Source organism: Betta splendens, chromosome 8 (genome assembly GCF_900634795.4).
Source record: "Betta splendens chromosome 8, fBetSpl5.4, whole genome shotgun sequence".
In the NCBI taxonomy this organism is placed as follows: domain Eukaryota; kingdom Metazoa; phylum Chordata; class Actinopteri; order Anabantiformes; family Osphronemidae; genus Betta; species Betta splendens.
The window spans coordinates 8,392,613-8,415,773 of NC_040888.2; the positions used below are offsets into that span (position 1 = coordinate 8,392,613).

Here is a 23,161-nt window from a genome sequence, read left to right on the forward strand (position 1 = left end):
TCCAGTAATGCCTCACCTAACTTTCTTACAGAGAACTCTACACATTTAACATGAGCTAATCACATTTATTTGAAGAGGAAACATCAAGACAATGAGACATGTTTTATTCTATTCAGGTAATTAAATCACTCACACAGTGAGACTAGAACCGCGTTTCAAGTAACAAATGCACAGACGTTTCCTGTTCATCCCATGTCTCATACTGGAAGCAGGCTCAGTTACCAGTTTATTAAGTACACCCAGTTGGAACCAATGGGGCCTAAAACAATTCATGTAACACAGTTTGAACAAGGCAAAAGCAAATCATATTCATTGAGCCATGACTCATTCAGAATTGTTGTACAGGAGCATTAGTCTCAGCTGTGGAATTAGTGACTACAGTAAACAGAAAACAAGCCTACTCATACATACTAATACCAATAACATGGAGCTTTATGAATATTTCCCATTTCTGTATTGAAACATGCTTAACAAACTAAAGTGTCTATTACAAACTTGTAGACAAAGAATTTTTCCACTGGAAGCAAAAGCAGAATCAGAACAAAGGTAAGTACTGTAAGAAGCTGTTAGAGTTCAGTCACAAGCCATTTACAGTTCAGTGGTTTTGATGGAGGGAAAAAGTTGAATGAATGTGCAGCAGAACGTTCCTTTGGAGCTTGAATAAAATACTGTCATTTTTCACGTGCCTAAAAATATTTCAAATGGCAAATTACCCTGGCACAATTTCTTTTAAAAAGATCTGCTTTTTAAAAAATTCAGCTCCACCACTTTTCGTATGACGAGGGGAGATGTGCTGCAGGAGAACAGGGGTCAAGCCAGGTATCTGATGACCAGGAACATGAAGACACAGGTCAGCAACATGCCGCCAATCATGATGAACTTGTCCTGCGTCGCTCGTCTCTCTATCAGTCTCATCACTGTGTTAGACAGACCTAACATGTTGGCCACGTCCAGCATCTTCTTATGGGTCCCCTGCAGAATGGAAACAGCAATGATTGGGTTTTAACAATGGAGGCATTACATGGTCATATTCTGATTGTCCACACTAATTCCTCCGATTCTGGAGACGCCCGGCGCCAACGCCCTCCCTGACGAGCTACAGCGTCAGACACACAACACGCACACCCTGATAAGAGGAGGCCTAAGGCAAAACCAGGAAGACCATCTCCTCCCTGGGAAACAAGGACTCACCCATCAGCCGAGCAAACGCACACGAACAATAAGAGTATTGTGACCGATGTGAACACCAGCATGCGGCTGAAGGCACCCGTCTACCAGAGTACATGCTGTTTCCTGCTGCGACCGGTCTTTACACGTGTACCTTCAGTGTGGACCTTTGATCTCTGAGGGTGTTGAGCATGGTGCTGCCGCTGCCAAGGAGATCGTCCATGCCTCTGTGTGCGTTGTGCAAATTGGAGTTGAACTGTAGGGTCTCGTCTATGGGGATGGAGGTGTCGGCATCCTATTGAACAAAAACGTTATTAACGACAGTTTGAGAGAGAGAGAAAGAGAGAGAGAGAGAGAGAGAGAGAGACATTTGTGTGTCACACCAGGCTCTGTTCAGCTTACGTTGGTGGTGAAGGTCCGGCTCATCAGCTCCTCTCTCTCCCTCTCCTGGGCTTCTTTGGCGTAGCGGCGATGCTGGAAATTCTGTAGGGCGCTCCGAAGGTGCTGAACATCGTACTTAAGCTGATCCACTCGCCTGAGGAAAGGAAACAAATTAGGTTTTTACTCACTTCTTATCAAATAATGTCTATGACAAATAAGGTACTTTTGAAATACTAAAAGTTGCACCTGAATGTTATTGATTATTTCTTTCCCTTAACATAACAGAGCCCAACTCTGCTGTGTAGCTAAACAGCAGGACAGGCCTGTCTCATCATTCACACCCCCTCTTTTCCAACTGACTTAGTCCAAACTCACAACTTGGCGTTCTGGCGGCGGTTTGGTGGCTCCTTGCTGGCCACAATCTCCAGACGTTCTAACTGGGTGAAGATCTGGTCGATTCTGGCCTGCAGTTCATTCTCTAATACTACGAGAGGAAAACAATAGAGGGTCAAAAAACATCAGAGAAACAAAATCCACAAAACAACATAATAAACAATTATTTTCAAGTAGAGTACAATTGAATTTAATTATCTATTACAATGTTCCACTGTTCAGGCTCATCCAACTAATCTAATATATGATCATTAAGCAATGACGCTCTATCATGAACTGTGGAAGACGCTATCTACAGCACGCTACATTGTCCTTTGGGTTGAAGTACAGCTCGGTGTCACACGTTGGGAGAGGGGAGGAGCGGGAGCGCTGTCTGCTGCCTGGCTCCCACCATTATCTGGAAGAATCCCTCCCAGCTTCGGTCACTGCACCCCACCTTCCCGCTTCCTGCCCTGGCACCAGCCTCGCCTACAACTGATCGGGCAGGCACCACGAACAGGAAGCAATCAACCCGGGAGACACCAGGCACTCTATGGTCGCTAAATCAGGGCGAAATAACATGCAGCCACAACATGGTCTTTCCTAATTAAAAAGTCCACCTCACAAATAGAAGCAAATCTAAGGACTGGGACACAAATATCACAATGGCACCAAAGTGGATAGTTTTATATAAACTCATTTTACATATACATAATATAAATGTTTCAGGAGTTTTAGATGCTTGAAACTACTGAGTAGATGTCTGTTTATGTAGGATTTGTACTTATGATAACACTGTTCTATATTTATGTTTTGTGTGACATATATTTTCACTGCAAAACAGAAAATAATGAATCAAACTTAAACAGTGAATACCAGATACTTTCCCAGTTAATATCTGAAAAGATAAATTCCCCATAAAATAAAAGGATTATAGGTTAAGATGGTTAATAGGATTTTAGCCACCAACACATTTGAGTCGCAGAACTCACAGTGCACTGACTGACGGTCTGTCCTCTCCAGGTTTCCCATCAGAGACTGGACCTCCTGGATTTGCCTGATCCAGAAGAACAGGGTCAGAACAGAAGAACAAGGTGGAGGAACCCACACTCCGTCCACAAATACAACTTCATATTCAGTAAATGTCCGATACAGTCACGATAATCAGATAAAAGATCTGGAAACCCTTTAATGGCTAAAATCCCACCATGCTGCTTTGAGTGAAATGAATGTAAAGTTAGCAATAAAACACTGGAGCCACTGTTTTGGCTAATTGGCTTCGAAAGTTCCCACAGACAACAGACGCACTCACTTGTTTGTCTGGTGGTAAAGCGTTTCCATCTCAGCCACTTCGCGTCACGCGCTTCCTCACTCGGCTTTATTTCATCTAACGTCTTTATTCTGACAAGTGTCTAAGCTAGCAGGCTAGCTAACAGGAGTAGTGTGTACACGTCATCGCCCGGGAGATTGTGTACGGAAATATGAAAGCGGAAGCGCCGCAGCATCACCCAAGAGTGTGAAATGCGGAAAGAGCGCTCACTCCGCCTCCGTTTCCTGACGCTGGAAGCGAAGTAACAGCTCTGTGCTTGGTTTTGGTTTCCACAACCTCCTCCCACACCTCGCGTGATACGGAGACGTACGTTACTTATAATTAATACACGCATTGGAATCCAGTTGTGACTGAACGCAACGTATTTTAAACACCACGCGATTAAACAGAATCTATATTTATGATTTTCTAATTAACGATCTTTGGTTTTAGTACTTGTCCATGTTGCAGTAAAGCGATTAGTTTTTTATGGCTATTGGCTATTAATTATTCATAAATCAAGAGTGAGAAATTGTTCAATAGCAGGAACGACCCTCCACCATGGGGCTCGGATCTGATGGAAGGGACGCTCTTACAAATTTTGCCCAACCCATTTTTTGACTCGGTCAAATAACCACATGGGTGATTATGACTTCCCCACAGTACTTCAACCTCAGTGATTTTTGAAATAATCTAAATTATTTCCTTTAATAATTAACTCTTCAGCAAATAGTTCATGATCCAGGAAGCATGAGCCACTGAACCTTTTACTTTGCTCACTTCATTGATGCATCATTAGAATAAACTAGCACTGAGGTACTGGCTGATTTCACTGGGTGTCTGGGAAAGTTATTGTTGCTGCACGAAGGACATACAGAAATCTTTTTTTTTTTTTTTGGCCTCTGATTCCTTCAGAACTTAATCTGGCCAAGGCCGCAGTGGACAAGTCAACGTTATCCAACCCAGCCTAATCCTAGCTGCGCTTCAGGCTACTTTTTGTATCACATTTGATATTCTCCAACACCCAATAGCTGACAGGTGTGATAGCACAGATCCTCTCCCCTCCCAAAACAGCCTCTGAGAGCACGCAGCGTAATCTGTTGACATGTAGACATGTGACAGGAAAGACTCGGGGAAACGTGTCCCGGGGCTAGCGTTTGTCAGCTCGCCCTGACTCGGTCTAATTAGTCAATCTTCATTTTCCACAGGTAGGTGTCAGAATATTCCCGTCTGTCCGTCCCGAGGCTTCCTCTTCGCCCGCGGCCAGAGACGCCTAAGCTAATGATATCAAACCTTCCTCCGTGAGGTAAGGGCGTCTGAGGCAGGAGACAGGTTGTTTGTGGAGTCGCCTGTCACGGGCCGTGTCACACGGCGCTGTGTGAAAGCGGCGCGCTCGGAATTCCCAGAACGAAACCTTGCAGTTTCACAACAGGCCGCTGGTGATTTAGTTTGGGTGGGGGGGATCATCCGAAGGGCGTCGCCTGGCATCCCAGCGAAAACCACATCTCAATCACTTTGCACCCCCCCCCCCCCCCCTCCATCCCTGAGCTGTCTGCAGACCTGGGAGGGGAGCACCGGTGAGTCTGGGGGTGAAGCACGGCGCATCTAATTGGGTCAGTGAGCTGTAACAAGCGCCCGTTGGTCTCCGCTTCATCAGCCAGAAGTCGGCCCAGACGCTCTTCCTCCTCTGCCTGATGGTACTTGAGTTGATGGGTGTATCTCGGGGCTAGACACTTCTCAACAGAGGTCCTTTTCACCCCCCCCCCCCTCATGTCAGAAGCCCTGGGATCCGTTCATGCCACTTCTTGCTCTCGCTGTTCACCGTTTTTGGTTGTCATAACACATCCCCAGGGCAGCGCTTGGATGTGCACGGGCTCCCTTGCTGCTGAGAACAGAGGAATAAGGCCTCCTGCAACCACTCCTGAGAAGGAGAACCAGAACATGCGGCCCATTTGGTTCTCTCTCGCTCTCTCTCTCTCGCTCTCTCTCGCTCGCCCTCGCTCTCGGGGTCACGGGGGTTCGCTCTGTCTGTCTGTCCGTTGCCTTTCAGGCCCCGAGGATGACGTGACATGAGCTTACTGCTCCCCCTCCGCACTTGAGCGCCTTGAGCGCCACAGACCCGAGCTGGAATCCAGACTCCAGGTGTGGAGAAACTCACCGGGGGGGGGGGGGCCCATGCGGTCACATCTGGATTGATACGCAAACATCACGGTGGTGGGAGATCATGAAGAGGTGGACACGTGGTTTAATGTCAGGAAGCTGAACCAACGTGGGTCCGACCCCCCCCTCGTTTGGTGACAGAGCTGTGCATCGGATGAGCTGGGCCTTATTGAGATGATTAGCGCGGTGCCACAAAGCAGCCAACAAGTGCTCAGCACATGTGCGAGCTCTGCTCCAGGCGACTGGAACTGGCTGACAAAACACCAAATGTGCCCAAACCCCATTACGAAAGTATTAATCGAAAATTTAAAACATATTTGACCCCCCCTTTAATAATGTTTTGGCTTATTTCATAAATTCCACATGTTATTGTATCGTTTTATTGCCTATGATTTATTAGAAACAAAGGAAAGCTGCTAATGGAGACGCTGCGTGGGGCGTTTTCACCCGCCGTGGGTTCGGTGCCGCTCGCCGGGCGTCGTGGTGCCGCAGCTCCAGCTGCATCCATGTCAGACAACATGGCAGCAGAGGAAGAAAGCACCCTGTGTACTCTGTGATTACTCCCCTCAATAACACTGTTTTGTTCATCAAGGGAAAATGATACGTTATTGAATCGCTTCTGCACAACATATTTAATGATGTTTTCCAGGCAATATAATACATCATAACTCTGCCGTGATTGCCCAAGACAGGCCGAGCGAAGAGGCCAATTATGAGGAGCGAAAATCGCCCTGGGTCAACAATTTTTGGATGCAAGTCGATTTTTTTGAAGGCACGCTGATCTCCCCACTGCCCCCGGGGGAGATGATCCGCTCGGCTTTGAAGCCGTGATGAGACGCTGAATGAAAGCAAATGAGGGCCTGTCAGAGATAATGGGAGAAACTCATAAGCTCCCAGCGTCCCAGTGGGTCCTGGTGGGAAAGCGGCCCACGGAGCGGTGGCCTACGAGTGGTGGTTGGTCACGATGGAGCAGCTAAGATGAACAAAAGGTGATGGGAAACGATAACACGGGGGTTTTCTTCTTCTTTTATAAACTTCAGTTTCATCTTTAAATCCAGGCCCCAGCGGTTCTGAACCGCTCCTTTGACCTCCTCTGTGGCCGCGGTGTTGACGTACATCTCCACAGCCTCCCCTCCTGACCTCAGAGAGCAGGCGGCGATCAAACGGCTGTCAGGCGCTCGCACAAACAGCCCCGTGGCCGTTCCACCTGCGGGAGCCAGACCTCCGAGGACGAGAGCAACGCAGACGTCAACGCCACGGCCTCCGGACCGAGCTCAGCCACGCTCATATGATCCCATGTGTCAGTCAGCCGGAGCGTGTGGCTCGCAGAACTCCGAACATAATAGATCGGGATGATATATTATTATATTGGAATTCTTGAATGACAGTGATGATTTAATAAGTGTGAGCAATCCTAGAAATAAAGCCAACAGATGGCATGAGTGCACAGCCGCAGATATTACAAACAATCGCGGACAACATTCCAGACTTATTTTTCACAGTTGTTGCTGGTTGAGAGAACACACAGCTCTGCACTTTATCTGTGTTTTCCCTGTTTGGACATTGTTGATCTGGGAAAGTTTTGTTTCAGCTCTAATGGAGGTCAGTGTGTGTGTGTGTGTGTGTGTGCGTGTGTGTGTGTGTGTGTGTGTGTGTGTGGCTTTGTGAGAGAAAAGCAGAGGAGTTCCAGACATATAGCAGAGGGAGTCATTCATGGAGGTGCACGTGGTCTTATCGTGTGCTATCGCGGCGTTTACGCTGCAGGTGTTTCTGCAGGGCAGCATGGGAACAGGCTCCCCTCGGTGATACCAGTGGACGGGCCGAGTTACCGATACATCTATGCAGAGCATCTCCACAGCTCATCAGCCTGTCTGCTATCACACTAAAAATAAAACAGTCAGAGTAAAAGTACTTCAATAGTCAAAATGCATGAATGCACTTTAAACAAAACAATGCAAATGAGATTATTTGTCTTATGACATAGGATAAACGTAGAATCAGATGTGCAGGTATATGGTCAATAGCTTTTCAACATAAGATGAACAAAGAATGTATTCATGCATTCATAAGATCACCAAACCCAGTGCGGTTCATCTTCTGGGGACCACGAGTAGCAGAACTTCACGGCGATCCGTGCTCAAGTTGAAAATTGTTTGTTCAGTTTGGCCCCAGGATATTTCGCTGAGTAGCATTTACAACACGGAAAGTTACTCATACATTTACAGCTTCTGAGGAACTTCCTTTGCTTTAGCCTCCAGCACGTCGCGCTACTACTACAGCAGCAGTGTGCATGTGGTCTATATGATGTAGGCTCTGGACAAACTGGACCCTTTAACCAGTTACCTATCAAAAAAGCAGGTTTTAATCTCCTCCTCTTCATCGTTACCCGTTCATCGTCCCTCTGCCGTCAGGTGGACGTCCATCATTTCAACCTCCCGCTCACACGCACACACGTTCACAGAACCTTTACACCCACACGTCTCATCAGCCGCCGCCGACTGGACGTCGGCCGCCGTCCCGGCCCCCCAGCCTTTAAGCTAGGCCCCCCGTAAAGGTATGCACTGAGCCCTGTCATAGCTCTAGGCACTGCGTGTTCTTGTTGTGGGTTGAGCAATTGCATTAGTCATTTCACATTCCAAATTCCTACCCCATGCCGTATGCACGACTCTCTCCCTCTCGCTCCTTTCCCCCTCTCTCTCCTCATCCTCTCCTCATCCTCCCTCTTCGTCGCTCCTTTTCCTCTCCGCCGTGTCAGGGTGAGGGGATTAGGCCCCGCGCTGATGCTATCTCAGTGGCTGCTCTTCAGAGGTGGAAGTCTCGTGGGGTTTATACGTTTGACCCGGGGCCCATAGGTTCCGATTACAGGACGGGCCTTTGCTTTGTGTCCTTGAGCAAGGCGTCTACCTGGCTTTGTACGCTTCAGTTAACAGCCACCTTTCGTACACAAATGAGTGATGTATAAACCTGAGAGCTATGTAAGTTGCTGTGAATATTATGTTTTGTCTAACACAAATATGGAACATATCTGAAGGAGCGGCCCGGCCTCAGTGTGTTCATCCATCGGAGCACGGAGCTGTGCTTTGTTGCAGCCTTCACCTGAACCGACCAGCGCAGACACAGGAGGCGTCACCTGCGTCGGTGAGTTTGTCTGGGAGACGGCGAGGAGCTGCAGCGCGTGAGGCCCGCAGAGGAAACGCTCACTACAAACACACTCAGGTATCACCCCCCCACCCCGCCCGAAGTGACCACAGGTGTGCGCACAGCAAATATGCACACACACACACACACACACACACACACACACACGCATATGCAAAAACCCTGTCTGCCCTCACCTGTCACTTGTCAGGACTTTCTGAACCACACACACACACACACACACACACACACACACACACACACACACACACACACACACACACACACACACAGGAGGATCTTGCTTATTGCCCCCCCCCCCCCTCGCTCCATCAAAGCAGCCTCCCTTGGGGCTTGTGCGTGCGAGTCTGGCTGTGGACTCGGCGGCCCCCATGGCTGCAGCCCTGCGCTCTGGGTAGCGAGGGAAATGAAGGCTTTAGGAGTTCATTATAAAACAACAAGCGCAGCAGCGGGGGAGAGGCCTCTCGGTGCCACGAAGCATCCCTTCTCATCCCTCCGTCTTCGTCCCTCAATATCTCGACTTCGGGCCTGTGTCTGGGCCCGTCTCCCCAAGCTCTGAGGGCAATGGGGATTTTTAATCGATGGAATAAGTTAAATATTGATTTGCAATAGTGTAATAAGGCCGGTTAATAGGCTGAGCCGTGGTTTGAGCGTTAGAACTTGTTTGAACCCAGTCGTCTGAAGGCGTCTGAGGTATTCAGGTCGCTGATCTTTGTTACCCACCAGGGGAAAATTATGAGGACGTAGGATTTTCAGTTATTCAATAAAAGACCAGAGAAAGTAAACATTACTTTCTGTAGCAAACGTTGAGCATCAATCAAAAAAAATGTATAGTGCATTACATTATTTATACATATAAGACTTTTTCTTTATTCTACAATTGGAATAATATTTTGTAATGAAAATATCTTTCATTTAGTTTTAACAAACCTTATAATGTTCCTCGTTTTACATTTCACATTTGTTTGTTGTCATTCTCCCCATCATCTTTGATTTTTAAGGTAATTAAACGTAATTTTAGTCGTTCCCTGTACGTCTGATGTTCTAATAAGAAATAATAATGTGTAATCGCAGCAATTAGGGTGCAACATCAAAAGCCTAAGTACCTCGTACAATAGCGTCCTGTGTGCCGCAGCTCCACGGCAGGTTATGATTCAGTGATAATGGCGCGTGAGCGGCCCTCGTCGTCACGACGCGTGGCTGATTGCAGCCTTTTAATGGTGGACTCTGGAGGTCAAACGCGACATTCCTCCGAGTCACCGTCTTTGTCATCATCATCATTATGACTGTCGTCGCGGCTGTTGCTGCTGGCCAGAGGCGCAACACCTGTAAGCGCGTCGCGCGCGTTGGGGGGGGTGACGTGGGTGACGTGACGCAGCGAGACCGCAGAGCTTTCGCATGAAAAGGACGGCAGGAGGTGGTTTCCGCCGGGTGCCCGTGGGTTCTCAGGGCAGGTGCACCGGCCTCATGCGCGCGTGCGCGCGTGCGCGCGGAGCGTGTGGTTCGCGTGTTGTGAGAGCGCACGAGCGCGCGCGTCTGGAGGAGCGAGGGCCTGCGGCGGCCGAACAAGACACAACGAACACGACGCAGCTCTTACAAACGTAGCCATTTATTAGCCTCAGCTGTTTTAAATAAGAACGTAATGCAGCAATATCATTAAAGAAATATGGAGATCTTTGAAAGCACGTGCGTCTACAGAGGAAATAACTCTGCATAGCTCGTAAATCTTACAGATGTTTGCCAAAAAGAAGAAGTGAGGTAGAAATTCATAATTCCACATTGTCATATACCTGGAGCTCTATTCATCTCATATGTACATAAATATATAACATCAACTGGCCAATGAAAACACGCCCTTGGGCCGAAGGAGGACTTTTGACCTGCACACATGGACACACATCAGGACGTGGACATGGTGATTTGCTTTGATTAACAATTAGGGAACAAAAGGAGCGTGATTGGCTGCTTCAAAGGCCTCTGGAACAAAGATGTGGCCGAGGGAGAACTTTGAAGCTCAAATGGCTAATTTTAAACATTCAATTATAGCAAAAAAATGTGCCTCTAAAAATAGAGAAATAGAAGAGAAGGACTGTACGTTAATACATCAGGCTTTTTCAGTGCCTTGTTTTTCAAAGACACCGTCTGCTGGTTCCCTCGCTATTGACCCGAGCATTTCCCTTTGTTCTGCCGAGCCCGCATTAGGCTCCATGCAGTGATTTCCATAGACATTTCCATAAGAGCAACTGAAACCCAGCGTTGTTCCATACAATAAAACCCAGTTAATGCACGGTGGCGCGGCCTCGGCCACCGCTCAAAGCTTCCAGTGGTTCTGTTTCAACACAGTAGAAATAAAGAGTCTTCTAACATTGTGTTACATGTAAGCGCGATGTAAGTGCTTTTTTTTCTCCACAGCAGACAGAAAGACAGACAGGTAGACTCCTCTCGACGCTATTTTAGCCGATTCGGCGGCACTCGCAAGAGGTTCGAAGTAATAAGCAGCAGCACAACCGATAACAATGCTGATACAATAAATAGTCAACTGGAAAGAGGGTCCACTCCACTGCTGGACAGGCCAGTCTTAAGAGCTTGGTTGCTTTGTTTCCTAGAAAGGGTTGGATCGGAGCGCATCCAGCGAGCAAGCGGAGTCGCAAAAGTCAGCCATCAACCAGCAATTTCATAGCGTTACATGTGGACACTCAACTCAAAACGGAGACTAGACGCTTTGCCATCGACCTCCCCAGACCCCCCTCGGCGTCTGTTCACGCCGTCCTGCAGGTGTAGACCTCCTCCCCCCTCATGCCGTCTTGCAGGTGTAGACCTCCTCACGCCGTCTTTCAGGTGTAGACCTCCTCCCCCCTCATTCCGTCTTGCAGGTGTAGACCTCCTCCCCCCTCACGCCGTCTTGCAGGTGTAGACCTCCTCCCCCCTCACGCCGTCTTGCAGGTGTAGACCTCCTCCCCCCTCACGCCGTCTTGCAGGTGTAGACCTCCTCCTCCCTTACGCAGGTCTGGCACTCCACGTGGCAGCACCAGCGCACCTGGCAGTGGCAGGACAGGCTGGTGAGGCGCGCGGCCGTGTTGTAGCCGCGGCCGCAGCACAGGCTCTGGCAGCTGGTGTCCTTGGCGCAGGAGCGGCCGCCCGTGCCGGGGGAGTAGCGGGAGGGTCTGCAGAAGCTGGGCGAGTCCTCCAGGTAGACCAGGTCGCCGGTGCGGAGGCTGTGGCCGCGGCGCCGGGGCCCCGCCAGCTCCGCCTCCCCCGTGGCGGCGTTGGTGGCGCTCAGCGCGCGCGCCGCCGCGTCGTAGCGGTGCTTCAGCAGGCGCCCGGTGTCGTGGAACGGCGACAGCTGCTTCCAGCAGGTCCGCACGGCGCAGGAGCCGGAGACGCCGTGGCACTTGCAGGTCGTCTTCAGACCGCTCTTCACCGCCTGAACACAGAGACAGAGAGGAGGGCTGTCAGTGCCTTCAGCTTGATTCATTACCCGGCCTCTTATCTGGGGGCTCTATCTGGACAGGGTGAGACCGCTTCCTGCGGGGTGAGTGGAGGGTTACGTGGTGGTCTGCACCACCTTCGGCTCCCCCAGTCAAAGCGCTTGACATAATGGATTGAGGGGCCTGTTCAGAATGCCATATTTCATTTACCTCACATTTTTCACTTGGACAACTCTTGCAATTTTTGTGTCTCAATGTGTTGAAACTGGCTCCGTGTGCTCCCAACCACCCCCCCACCCCCTCCGAAGCCTGAGGCTGAGGTGACAAACAGCGCAGACGGTGGAATCTCTCCACCCTGTTCTTAGTACATGCCCGCTCATGGAAAACACTGATGAGAATTCCTGCGCCTGAAGGTGCCAAGCGTAGCTAAGCGGTTGGCGATGACGCCCCCGATGCCGGGTGGTAGTTGGCTGAGCTCCAATGGTCAGCGATGGGAGTGCGATCACTCAGTCGGCTGTCCCAGCGGGGGCCAGAGACAGGTCACTGAGAGGGAGCCAGAGGGGACCGTGGGGTCGAGGAGCTCTGGTATGAATGCTTCAGGGGGTTCAGAGTAACATTACTGAGAGGTGATGGAGGGGGGGTCTCTTCTCATTGTAAAGTGAGAAATAACATTTAAGTGAGTGAAGATGAGATAAGATACCGGCCCTCGCTGCTGCTGCAGGAGTCGGACCCCCGGGGGCCCTTCCTGGTTCAGAGCGCACGACTGTGGCTGTGAGCGTTGGGCGGATTTATGAAGAGCAACGAGGTTCAGTAAGTGGAAAAAAAAAAGCCTGCTCCTATATTAAAAAGAGGCCAGGATTATAATCGTTCGCTCTGACGCGAGACCTTTAATTTGCTGAAGGCCCGCGCAGCAAGCTTTGTCATGCCTGACAACACCTGGCTCCAACCGAGCCGCAGCCTCCGTGTCTGCTCCGACCCAGAGCCCACGACGGCAGCAAACAGGGAGAGGTGCTGTGTTTTCTAATGGAGCGGGAGCGTGGCAGAGGCGCTCTCTGCTAATTGCAGCTCCGCTAATTGAGCGTGCGGCTCGTTCCCATAATGCCTCGGGCTCCGGAGGCGCCGAGCGACATTTATTGAGGCTCACCCTTATCCCCACGTTGATGTTGTGGGCGTCCACCTGCGCCCTCAGGTCCTTGCTGACCCTCTTCTGGCCGAGGAACCTCTTGAGGAACTTGGTGCTGTACTTGAGGTTGTCGCCGCAGACCCCCCACTGCCACGCCTCCCGGTGCTGGATGCCGGGGGAGTCGTCGCACGTGCACCGCTCCATGCGGCCCGAGCTGCAGGCCTTGGCCAGCGCGTGGGTCAGCGCCGCGGACGACACGGCCAGCAGGAAGGCGGTCTCCTTGAAGGCTGGGATCAACGGGAAACGCACGAGGATGAAGTCAACAATCCAATGCACGCAGGAATACATGCAGTGTGGATGCGTGCTGCAGGTTAAGGGGTTAATTCATAGTTTACAATAATCGAAATATCCTTTGGGCCCCTGAGCAAGTCTTTAAGCCAAAATATTAACAGAGTAATTACTATGTTATACCTCAGCACGGCTGCGTGCGTTTGCTTGTGTCATAATTCCTGCTCTGACCTTTCCTTTTGGTTTTGTACTGTTATTTGCCCCGACCGAGCCGTCAGCAGGGTATATTTTGATCCAATTAATTATTATTTTGTCTGGGAAGGATTTTCCCAGATGAAAGTGGGTAATCACGCCACCCTTTTCCTCTGGGAATGGGCGCTTTCCCGAGATAAAAATAACCACAGGGCTCGAGCGCTCTTCGCCACACCGCATTTCTTGGCTTCCTACTCCCTCATTACCTCTGTGCTGACCTGCTCATGCTCCCCCACACGCTGGTCTCCATATGCATGAAGCCCGGAGGATCCCGAAGACGTGCAATATGGTGATTTATGGGGAGCGTCCCTTTTTATCGAGTACAGCTAATCGATGCTCGCAACCAATGTTCAACTAGATCCCTCCTTTAGATCAGAACACTGCACAGAGAAGCTCAGCGTGACTCTATTTGAACCGAGTTCATGTGATAATGATTGATGTAACTTAAATTAAAATAATTTAACACGACAGCAGCAAACATTAAAAACAAAAACTGTGGATGTTGTGTCAGTTTTTGTAGACTCTTATTTGATTTGATGCTGTTGTTATAATAATATCTTGCTCTACTATTACAACATATCGAAAGTTAGACAAGAGCCACGTCTGCTTTTAGCTGACAGTCATGTCTGTAAACTGTTATAAAGTTCAACTGGCAATAAATAATTTGCGTATCCCTCTTACTGTTTTGTTATTATTTTCTATTTGCTGCAGATAATCGCCCGCTTTAAGATAGTCAAGCTTCAGGGCCAGGCACCGTCTTGGTGTCCGGCTCAGGGACGCTCTGGCTTCACTTCCCCAGTGAACGTCAACAAACACTGACCCAGCTGTCCAAAACAAGAAAACACCCAAACACCGCGTTACGAGCCGAACCCGAGGCCGGTGAGCGACGCACCTCTCTTCAGGAGGCTTCCCCGTCCGTCCAGGCTGCAGTTCCATCGCTCGTTCCTGAACTGATAGCGGCACTCGAGGAGGCTGAGGCGCACCGACTCCCGCAGCGTCTCGGCCAAGCCGGGCTCCCTGCGACACAGCCTCTTCTGCCGCCTGGTCAGAGTCATCTGCTCACACTGCTTCAGGTGGGCCTTTCCTGTCGGAGGCTCGCTGGAGAACGGAGCCGGTAAAAGCACCAGAGGTTCCCGACCTGTCAGCCTGAAGGAATAAAAAAAAAAAAACATGCGTGTTTTTAAATAAAATACTAATATGTGAGCCTACATTTGACGCAGGCCAATCTATCCCTGCCATTGTTTCACGATTGAAGTGGCGAAGTTAAATTCAAGCGGCAGCCACTGAAAATGTACATCTCATAGTAAGTAAAACCATGTTTAAAAAATAAGAATAAAATTGTGTCGCCTACAGTTCTAGTTGTTTTGTTTTCTTTTATACCGTATCAAAATAAATAAATTTAAAAGATGAGGAAACTAAATTTAATCTGGTTTAATAAATCTCAAATTAACACACTGATTGTGGTTCATAAAAGTAGGCATACACAAATCCTCAAAAAACTAAAAAAAATAAAAAATCTTACAACTAGTTCGGTTGGTACTTTGCGCAATTACGCGCGCGCAATTTGGTTAAAGGCTGAAAGGTTTCTCACTCTGACCTCTAAAAAAAACGAAACAGCACCGGTAATTCATGAATGCGATGGGCAGAAGTAAAGGGGAAATTATCTGACCCAAAATAAGCTGCGGCGTGCGAGAGGAGGATGCAGAGTGCAGTGAGTCGCAATAAGCAGGCGGTCCGTGGGAGCCTGGAGCGCATGGTGCCGGGTTGGCGCTGCTCTTCATCTCGCTGTTTCTTCAACGGAGAAAGTCTGTGCCGCACGCTCGGCGCACATCTTTAAGGAGCTTCACATGCACAGACTTTCAATCCCTTGCGCCCGACCTAGTGGTCCGCTGGGAGGCAGTGCCCATTGGGAGAGGGAGGGGGGGCGGAGAGGGGGGTACATCATCTTGCCGCACCGTCATTGGAGTTTCTCCGTGGTGGAACTTCATGTCCCCTCCCACTGTAACGCCACCCAGGTGGACAGAACTGCGAAGTGACTGGACATATAGGAATCTACATTACACCTGTGCCCATGTGTATGATGTTGAAATCAAAACTTCACATTCAGATATTGGGGACAGATATATTACAGGAAAACAGGTCACCTTGCTTTGTCCCAGTGTTTAATTTGTGAATTCATCTTCAATAATTGTTTCATAAAAAAAAATATTTTTTGCGGATTGCTGTCAAATGTATTAATAGTCAAAAAGATTTTAGCATCTTCAATATTAAGTCCTTTAAGTCTTCTGAAATTAGAGAGCACGGTATAGGTATGTTATATTGATACCCAGAGCCTGTGCATGTATTAGTGATCATGTGCTTCTGCACTTCACAGGGCTTTCAGGAACGAATAAAGAAAAAACACATAGAGCCCCATCTAGTGGGTTAAGCATGGAACACCATTGGATATTGAAATACACAGATTCTAAGCGGATAAACTGAAAATCCGAAGATGTGTGAAATAAGGAGCCATTAAATTGTGAAATAAATGAGAAATAGGGTAAAAAACGGGGGTTTATAAAAGGAGATGCAGAGGTTTGTTTTGTTACTTCTGTCAGGTTGACACAAGTCACAAAGCTTAAGCTTGTTATAAATTTTATAAATAAATTATAATTTAAAGTATCATCTGCTTATAAAACAGTGTTAAGCTAACAGGTTTCCTGGGAAGATATAAAGCAAGCAGACATTGTAATAATTTTGTGTATACAGTGATGCAATAAAGTGTGCAGTGCAACAGCACGTGCCACAATTCCACTCATACAGAGTTTGAATGGATGTTCATTATTTAATTTTACCACAGTGTATACTGGTGTTAAAGCATCTACATTTGCTTTGCTCCTCCAGTCAACTTATTCATGTTTTAACTTGTCTGGTCTATATGCTCATCAAATATTTTCGATGTTTTATATATTCTTTTAATTAATTTGTTTTTCTTTTCCAAAAGCTGCGATAAAGATGTTTAATTCCAATGCACACTCCGTGTGCTTGGTGGCGCTGGTAAGTCTGTGACTTTCACAACTGCCAAAAAAATAATCAGCAGAAGAAGAGAAAGAAGCGATGACGAAGAAGAAGACGACGACGCCGGAAATCGCCATTTTATAGTTAGACGGAGCAGAAAAGAAGGATCGAGAAACGTTACTAAAGGTATATATATTATTTCAAACTTCTAACATGTATTTGTCACTGTCCCTTGGAATAGTTGTGTAGCTCTGTGACCCATTAAACCGAAGGGTTTGATGTAAGTTGTGCGGGCTTGAAGCCGGATCCTTGAAGTTTGTTAACTCCTTCCTTAGCAGTTTAACTTTAGCTTTGGAGGGTTTTAACATTGGCGGTCGATCGCTAAATACAAATGTCGCTACTAAATGGTGAAGTGTAGTTGAAATGTCATGTATGGTTTATGCAGTAAAGTTGGGTTGAACGTCGGCATAGATTAAAACGTAAACAGACTCGCTAGCTAGCGTGCTAACAGTAACGAGCTGTCACCAAAGGGTAATACTCTGCTTAGCATCACCGCACGTTCACGTTCAGCTGCTAGGATTTAAGAGATTAATTAGCCAGTTTTACAACTACAGACTGACCGTAGTTCGGTAGCTGGTACTTGCATACTATTTAACCACAGAAGCGAATTTTCAGAATTAAAAAATTGTGATGTCCGACTACAATGCCTTGTTTTATGGACGTTAATCGACTTAGTGGGCAGGTTGCCCACAATAATAGGTTAACTGCAGTCTATTAGCGTATCAAGCGTCACACTATAAATGAGCAGCAGCGTGCGACAAATAAAAATCTGTAGTTACTAAAATAATAGGGTTCAAAGTATGGAGACTTTGATTAATAAAGCTTTTAAATGTGGAGCTGATTTTGAATAACTACAAGAGCAATTAGTAACAATGAATGAAATAAGCAATTCATGAATTAAATACTCCAGTAAATAAAGTATCTCAGAATGTAGTACAGTACAGTCTTCCAAGTGTATTTGGTTACTTACCACCTGTTTATTAATCAGTTTTATTAATTGGTAAAAAAAATATTCCCACTTGTAATATTACTTCTTCCTGCTGATTCTCTACTGCACCACAAGCTTCTAATTATTGCTCCTGTGCCTTGCTGAGCTAGCATCAACCTGTCATTCCTGTTTGCCCCAAGGATCAGCTGCTTAATAGCACTTCCTCATTTGTCCGAGGAGCCAGAACCTTAAACGAATGAACACTCACTATAATGAATTGTTTTTATTAGGGCTTTACATTGTAGGTATGTAAGGTGTTTTTATTACTCCATTGTCTGGTGGAGCTCAGTTATGACAAACTAAAGCTGAAATGTATGCAGAATATGGAAAGAAGTCTTTGTATGTCTATTTTTGACCTCACACTTAAACCCAAACTTTATTATTAACTTCAACCAATCCCTTTGTGCTGCACAGGGAAGTGGGACCTACTAAACAATTCTTATTTAATTTAATGTAATGTTTTGTATTGTTTTGTAAAAGTAAGATTACGCCTTTCAAATTTTCATCTGATGTTGCGGTTTGAGATAGCTTGCGGTTCAAACAGAACTGACCTGTTCATTTATTCAGTCAAAACATTGTTTGCCACTGATTGTTGAGGCTTTTTGAGACTGTACATTTTGCAGTCTCAGGCAGCAATTAAACTGCAAAAAAAAAAGAGTTGTCGAAGAGGCAGCACAATCGGATTCCTCACTGACAATAGATACAGTTGTTAATTTCTAACACTGCCAGAGGATATGTTCTTTTCTTCATTACTCAATCGTGTTGTTGCTGAAACAGAAGAATGTGGTGCTTGTCTTGTGCGGTATCTACCTAAAGATGGAACCGACAGCTGAGCACAAGTAGCGACATGTAGTTTCTTAGTTAACAGGCAGTGTGTAAAATCCTTAAAACCGCTGGTGTATAAAGATGTGGGTAGGTTTGAGGAAAAAAGGCAGCATAATAATTAGAAACACTATATCACTAAATAAGCCTTGGAGCATATGGTGCTGTTTTTATAGACATAAGGTTGTTTTGGAGGGTAAAATGTCTTTTTATGGTGATAGTTTCTGTACATGTAACATAACAGAACAGTACATTCAAAAAGCTAAACTGAAAGGTAAGGTGAGGACACAGGCACAACTAGGCTAAAATGTGGTTTGTACGCCTTAATGCTTGCATGTATGTGTTTGATATTTCCTGTGGGCAACTGTAGAGTGAGTAACACAAGCCTAATGATGTTTTTTGATAGTAAAGCATAGAAGAATAAACCTTTTGGCCTGTGCACCATTAGTGGCCGTGCTGCTTGTGTTGGGTGGCATTTTACCTGCTGTTTGTTTAGCTTGGGAGGAGCATTCAGACCTGTGTGTTAAAAGGGCAAATAGTTCAGGGCTTGTTTCTTAATACCATGGGCTTGGAGGAATTTTTCCTAAGCTTTTTATATTCTTAAAACTGCATGAAGAAGTTTTGCATTTATTAGAAATGAACAAGAATCTAAATGTACTAAATTGATATTTCTACAGAGCATTAAAGTAAAAACTTTGCAGTTTGGTACATTATTTTGGACCTGACTATTGACATCATTTCTTTTGTCTGCAGGTGAGCCAAGATGGGGAATTTTGCTAGTCTGTTTAAGGGATTGTTTGGCAAAAAAGAGATGAGGATCCTGATGGTAGGACTGGACGCTGCTGGAAAAACCACTATACTGTACAAGCTCAAACTGGGAGAAATTGTTACCACCATCCCCACCATCGGTGAGTTCAGTCACCATGAGCTTATCACAACTACTTGCGCTGATATCATACAGTGCCATATCAGCTTATCTGTGGTTTACACTTGTTTATCTTCATTTACAGGTTTTAATGTTGAAACTGTGGAGTTCAAGAACATCAGTTTTACTGTGTGGGACGTCGGTGGTCAAGACAAGATCCGGCCACTGTGGAGGCATTACTTTCAAAACACCCAAGGTTAGAGGCTGCCTGATGTTTGCACATAAGCTCAAAGCCTGTATAAGTCTATTTTGTTATGCAATAAGACTACTGCCCACTTCCTTTATCTTCAAAGACACCTCCACTCTTTTCCATTTTTAGGACTTATCTTTGTAGTGGACAGTAATGACAGAGAGCGAATCGGTGAGGCGAAGGAAGAACTGATGCGGATGCTGGCTGAGGATGAGCTGAGGGATGCCGTGCTACTTGTGTTCGCCAACAAACAGGTGAATTATTGTCATTGTCCTCAGAATACTGACATGTTTGTACATACCTATTAACAGTTGTTTCCCGATTTTTCAGGACCTGCCCAACGCTATGAACGCTGCTGAGATTACAGACAAGCTGGCCCTGCACTCGCTGCGTCACCGTAACTGGTATATCCAGGCCACATGCGCCACTAGTGGGGATGGTCTCTATGAGGGTCTGGACTGGCTTTCAAGCCAGCTGAAGAATGCAAAATGATCAATCACCCCCCTCCTGTCCGTCTTTTCAGCCGGCAGTGTAATGGGAGGCCGCACTGGTACTCTGGTGTCACTTGCCTCTTTTCTTTACTCTTTTTCTGAAGCGTTGTACCTTTGGCCAGTGCTCCCCTCCATTAGTGTACTGTATGGGTGTGTTTGGATGAGTATTTTCAGATGCATGGATGAAGGAATGCGTGCGTGTACGAGTGTGTGAGCCAAGTGGGAGCAGCCCTGCTGTGCCTTGAACACAGTAACTCTCGAAGGCCTCCTCCCTCCAGTGTGAGCACATCCAAAGACAGTGGTTTCCACGAAGCAAAGAACTGGGTGGTGCCTCCCGAGTCATCTCTCAACAATGGCCACGTCAATTTTTTTTTTCTCATCTGCCAATGACATCAGCACCTTTTTGTCTACAGCCAGCACCAAACAGAAACAGCACCACTGTTTCCTGTTTCTTGATTATTTGACATTTAGAGCAAACCCTGAATGTTTGCTGATTTGGCATCTGCTCCAGATGTTTGAATAGAAGTGGAATTAAATCCTAAATTCACTCCCAATGGAACTAAAAATTCTGACAATAATATTTATTTTTATTAGCCTTTTAGGATAAGGTGCATTATTTCCAGCCCATTCCATATTTTTGACATCTCTTACATGTGGTGGTGTTTTGAGTGTAACTGCAAGTCAACTGGAACAACAAGGCCTTTTTAGTGTTGCTCCCACACTGGCTTTATTTTACTGGTAGTCTTATTGTCTTGTATTTGGGGGTGGGGCCTGTTTTTTTTTTTTTATTGTTTGTATTTTGTTACTGTTAATGCACGTATGACCCGGTTTACTTTAGCATGAGCTGTCGTGCCAGGTGTGCAGCCTTATGATTTAAAAAGCTTTTGGGACCAATTGGTTGGTTTTAGAATGGGTTCATTGTGTTGGAGTGAGTTTTGTGCTCGTCTGCATAGCGTGACGTTGGCCCCCTCCTGTGAGGACACACATGCTCTTAACTAGTTCGCCATACGCAGTACAGTCGAATGGGAAGCCTTCGCTCCAGCCCGTCGCGTGACTCAGCACTGTAAACGCCTCGTCATGCTTCGGGCTTCGTGGTGTTCTCCCTGCGTCTCTTCAGGGCACTTCCCCTACTGTTATTTACAACATACGCCTCGCAACCTCATCAGCTTGCACAACACAGGCCTGTCTGAAGATACGACAACCAACCCCAGTGCTCTACACCAGCAGATGGTCGAATGTTACACCGGTTAGTAACGCAGGACTTCCCCCACACGCCTGTTGATCCCAAATGGCCCCTCATTAACAGGATGATACTGAACAGCGCACGCCAATTGAGTGAAGGTGACTTTAAGGTCATATCACACTGACCTCCAAAGGGAAATGACTTTTCCCATTTTTGATTTTTCTTTACCAACTGGATATTTTCTTAGATTTAGTAACCGAATGACTAATCCCTTGGGCTTTCTTTGTCCTTATGTTATCTTAGCTCCTATACGTCCGTAGGGTTCATAGGATACGTTACATAATTAAGTATACGGCAAGAAATACAAATGTATATAATGTGTAAGAAAATGTATTTTAACGTGACACCATCCACTTACCCTTGTTCAGATGTGAAGCTTTAATTTTCAGGATGCTTTCTGTACAAATGACAAGGTATGTGCATGTGGATTTCTTAAGTACCTTTACGCTTTTATTTTTAAGCTCATCTTGTAACATCTGATAAATGCACTGTAATAAAAAGAGATCTATTGTACGTGGGCTTTTGATTAAAGCGTCTTTAAAACGAATGTAAAGGTACTGAATAAACCAAATCCTCCATACGTATTTCTGAGTAAGTCCCCTTGAATTAAAAGTTGTTTAACTCTAAAATACCAATCTTTTCTTGTTTCTTATGTGTATGTTTGCTGCCAAAGTGTGAATAGTATCAGCCATTCACTGTCAACAGTTTCTGTACTGAGCGTTTTTCATCTTCTCAAAGATGTGATGGGTGTCAGGAATGTGAGGCGCCTTTCCCCATGTTGTTTTCCCTCTTGTACACATTGTGTTTGCTTGTCACTCAACAGATCTCTTGTACATCTATAATACACATACAAACATAGATTTGAGTGATAAGCCAGGCGGGCAGCGTCTACCGTCTGCACCTTAGACTTTTAATTGGAACTCCTGCCAGCGCGCCTGTACTGTTAAAAACATATTTGAAAGCTGAAAAAGGAGTTGTGATACAATGTTAAATGTGAACAAACGTTGTGGATTGAGAAAACAAAAGCACCTTTTTATTCAGTGACAATTTTAACAGTTTCACAACTAAGTTGCACGTTTTAATGTGTTTGTCTGTCTAGCAGAGCAGTGGGCTCCTTGGATATAGTCTGCAGTCTTATTGGAGAAAGTCTTAAGAATATGTTTGCCTGTAAATAATTTCTGAATTAACGAATCATTCACCTTAATAATCTCAATCTTCAAACAGCTATAAACATCTTTCAGATGAGATCGCTTTCCACATTAGACAGACAACCGTTGTTGTATTGTTGATATTGAACATATGAAAAACAATTATGCAAAGGTTTTCATTTGCTTCTGCAGTTTCTCAGCGCAGCCACTAGAGGGTAGTAAACACTCACGGTACCAAGTCTCTCCACTAGCTGCACTGTACTGTTTCACCAGGGCAGTAGTCGATGGAGGATCCAGTCAGTGGATGCAGTTGCTGCCAATATAAATGTCACTGTTTGCAAGCTGTGTTTTTTATTGCTTACATAAGCAACAATTAGTATGTAAATACTGTCCAATATTAGGATGTATTTTGGTGGGAGAAGCAAAATATTCACTATGCCACCAGGTTTTGAATGCATTTGTATGTAAGCTGCAGTCTAATATTTATTTAATATTGTAGTGGATGCTATTTTATTGTATTTCTAACACTTAATCATTTATATGCACATTGCAGGTACGTGACCACAGGTGGTTACAAATACTGCATTTCCAGGAATACAGCCAATTGTGTTATTAATACTCTAACGAGATGACACTGAACACATTCCAAGCCCTAATC

General features: G+C 46.2%; 3 protein-coding genes across 3 annotated transcripts; 1 reads left to right on the forward strand and 2 right to left on the reverse strand.

Moving 5' to 3' along the window:
• Window positions 1–87: 87 nt before the first annotated feature.
• Window positions 88–3,454, reverse strand: gosr2 (golgi SNAP receptor complex member 2). The gene is made up of 6 exons (XM_029159873.3): window positions 3,233–3,454; window positions 2,913–2,977; window positions 1,924–2,032; window positions 1,570–1,702; window positions 1,322–1,462; window positions 88–972 (listed from the first exon to the last, which is right to left on the reverse strand). Exons 1-6 carry the CDS (start codon window positions 3,259–3,261, stop codon window positions 811–813), a joined length of 639 nt encoding a protein of 212 aa, XP_029015706.1. The 5' UTR covers window positions 3,262–3,454; the 3' UTR covers window positions 88–810.
• Window positions 3,455–10,139: 6,685 nt separating this feature from the next.
• Window positions 10,140–17,759, reverse strand: wnt9b (wingless-type MMTV integration site family, member 9B). Its single transcript, XM_041071950.2, has 5 exons — window positions 17,667–17,759; window positions 15,309–15,675; window positions 14,532–14,785; window positions 13,121–13,386; window positions 10,140–11,972 (listed from the first exon to the last, which is right to left on the reverse strand). Exons 2-5 carry the CDS (start codon window positions 15,392–15,394, stop codon window positions 11,511–11,513), a joined length of 1,068 nt encoding a protein of 355 aa, XP_040927884.1. The 5' UTR covers window positions 15,395–15,675; window positions 17,667–17,759; the 3' UTR covers window positions 10,140–11,510.
• arf2a (ADP-ribosylation factor 2a) lies at window positions 16,678–21,939 on the forward strand. Its single transcript, XM_029159315.3, has 5 exons — window positions 16,678–16,822; window positions 19,260–19,414; window positions 19,517–19,627; window positions 19,751–19,875; window positions 19,952–21,939. Exons 2-5 carry the CDS (start codon window positions 19,270–19,272, stop codon window positions 20,111–20,113), a joined length of 543 nt encoding a protein of 180 aa, XP_029015148.1. The 5' UTR covers window positions 16,678–16,822; window positions 19,260–19,269; the 3' UTR covers window positions 20,114–21,939.
• The last annotated feature ends 1,222 nt before the right edge of the window (window positions 21,940–23,161 follow it).

Coding starts and splice junctions, on each gene's coding strand:
- gosr2 (XM_029159873.3), bottom strand. CDS start 3,261: ATGGAAACGCTTTACCACCAGACAAACAA. Junction 2,033..2,912: donor AGACCGTCAGTCAGTGCACT/GTGAGTTCTGCG, acceptor TTCCTCTCGTAG/TATTAGAGAATGAACTGCAG. Junction 973..1,321: donor ATCAAAGGTCCACACTGAAG/GTACACGTGTAA, acceptor TCCATTCTGCAG/GGGACCCATAAGAAGATGCT.
- wnt9b (XM_041071950.2), bottom strand. CDS start 15,394: ATGCGCTCCAGGCTCCCACGGACCGCCTGCTTATTGCGACTCACTGCA. Junction 13,387..14,531: donor GGGAAGCCTCCTGAAGAGAG/GTGCGTCGCTCA, acceptor CGTTGATCCCAG/CCTTCAAGGAGACCGCCTTC. Junction 11,973..13,120: donor ACATCAACGTGGGGATAAGG/GTGAGCCTCAAT, acceptor CTCTGTGTTCAG/GCGGTGAAGAGCGGTCTGAA.
- arf2a (XM_029159315.3), top strand. CDS start 19,270: ATGGGGAATTTTGCTAGTCTGTTTAAGGGATTGTTTGGCAAAAAAGAG. Junction 19,415..19,516: donor TACCACCATCCCCACCATCG/GTGAGTTCAGTC, acceptor CTTCATTTACAG/GTTTTAATGTTGAAACTGTG. Junction 19,876..19,951: donor TTGTGTTCGCCAACAAACAG/GTGAATTATTGT, acceptor CCGATTTTTCAG/GACCTGCCCAACGCTATGAA.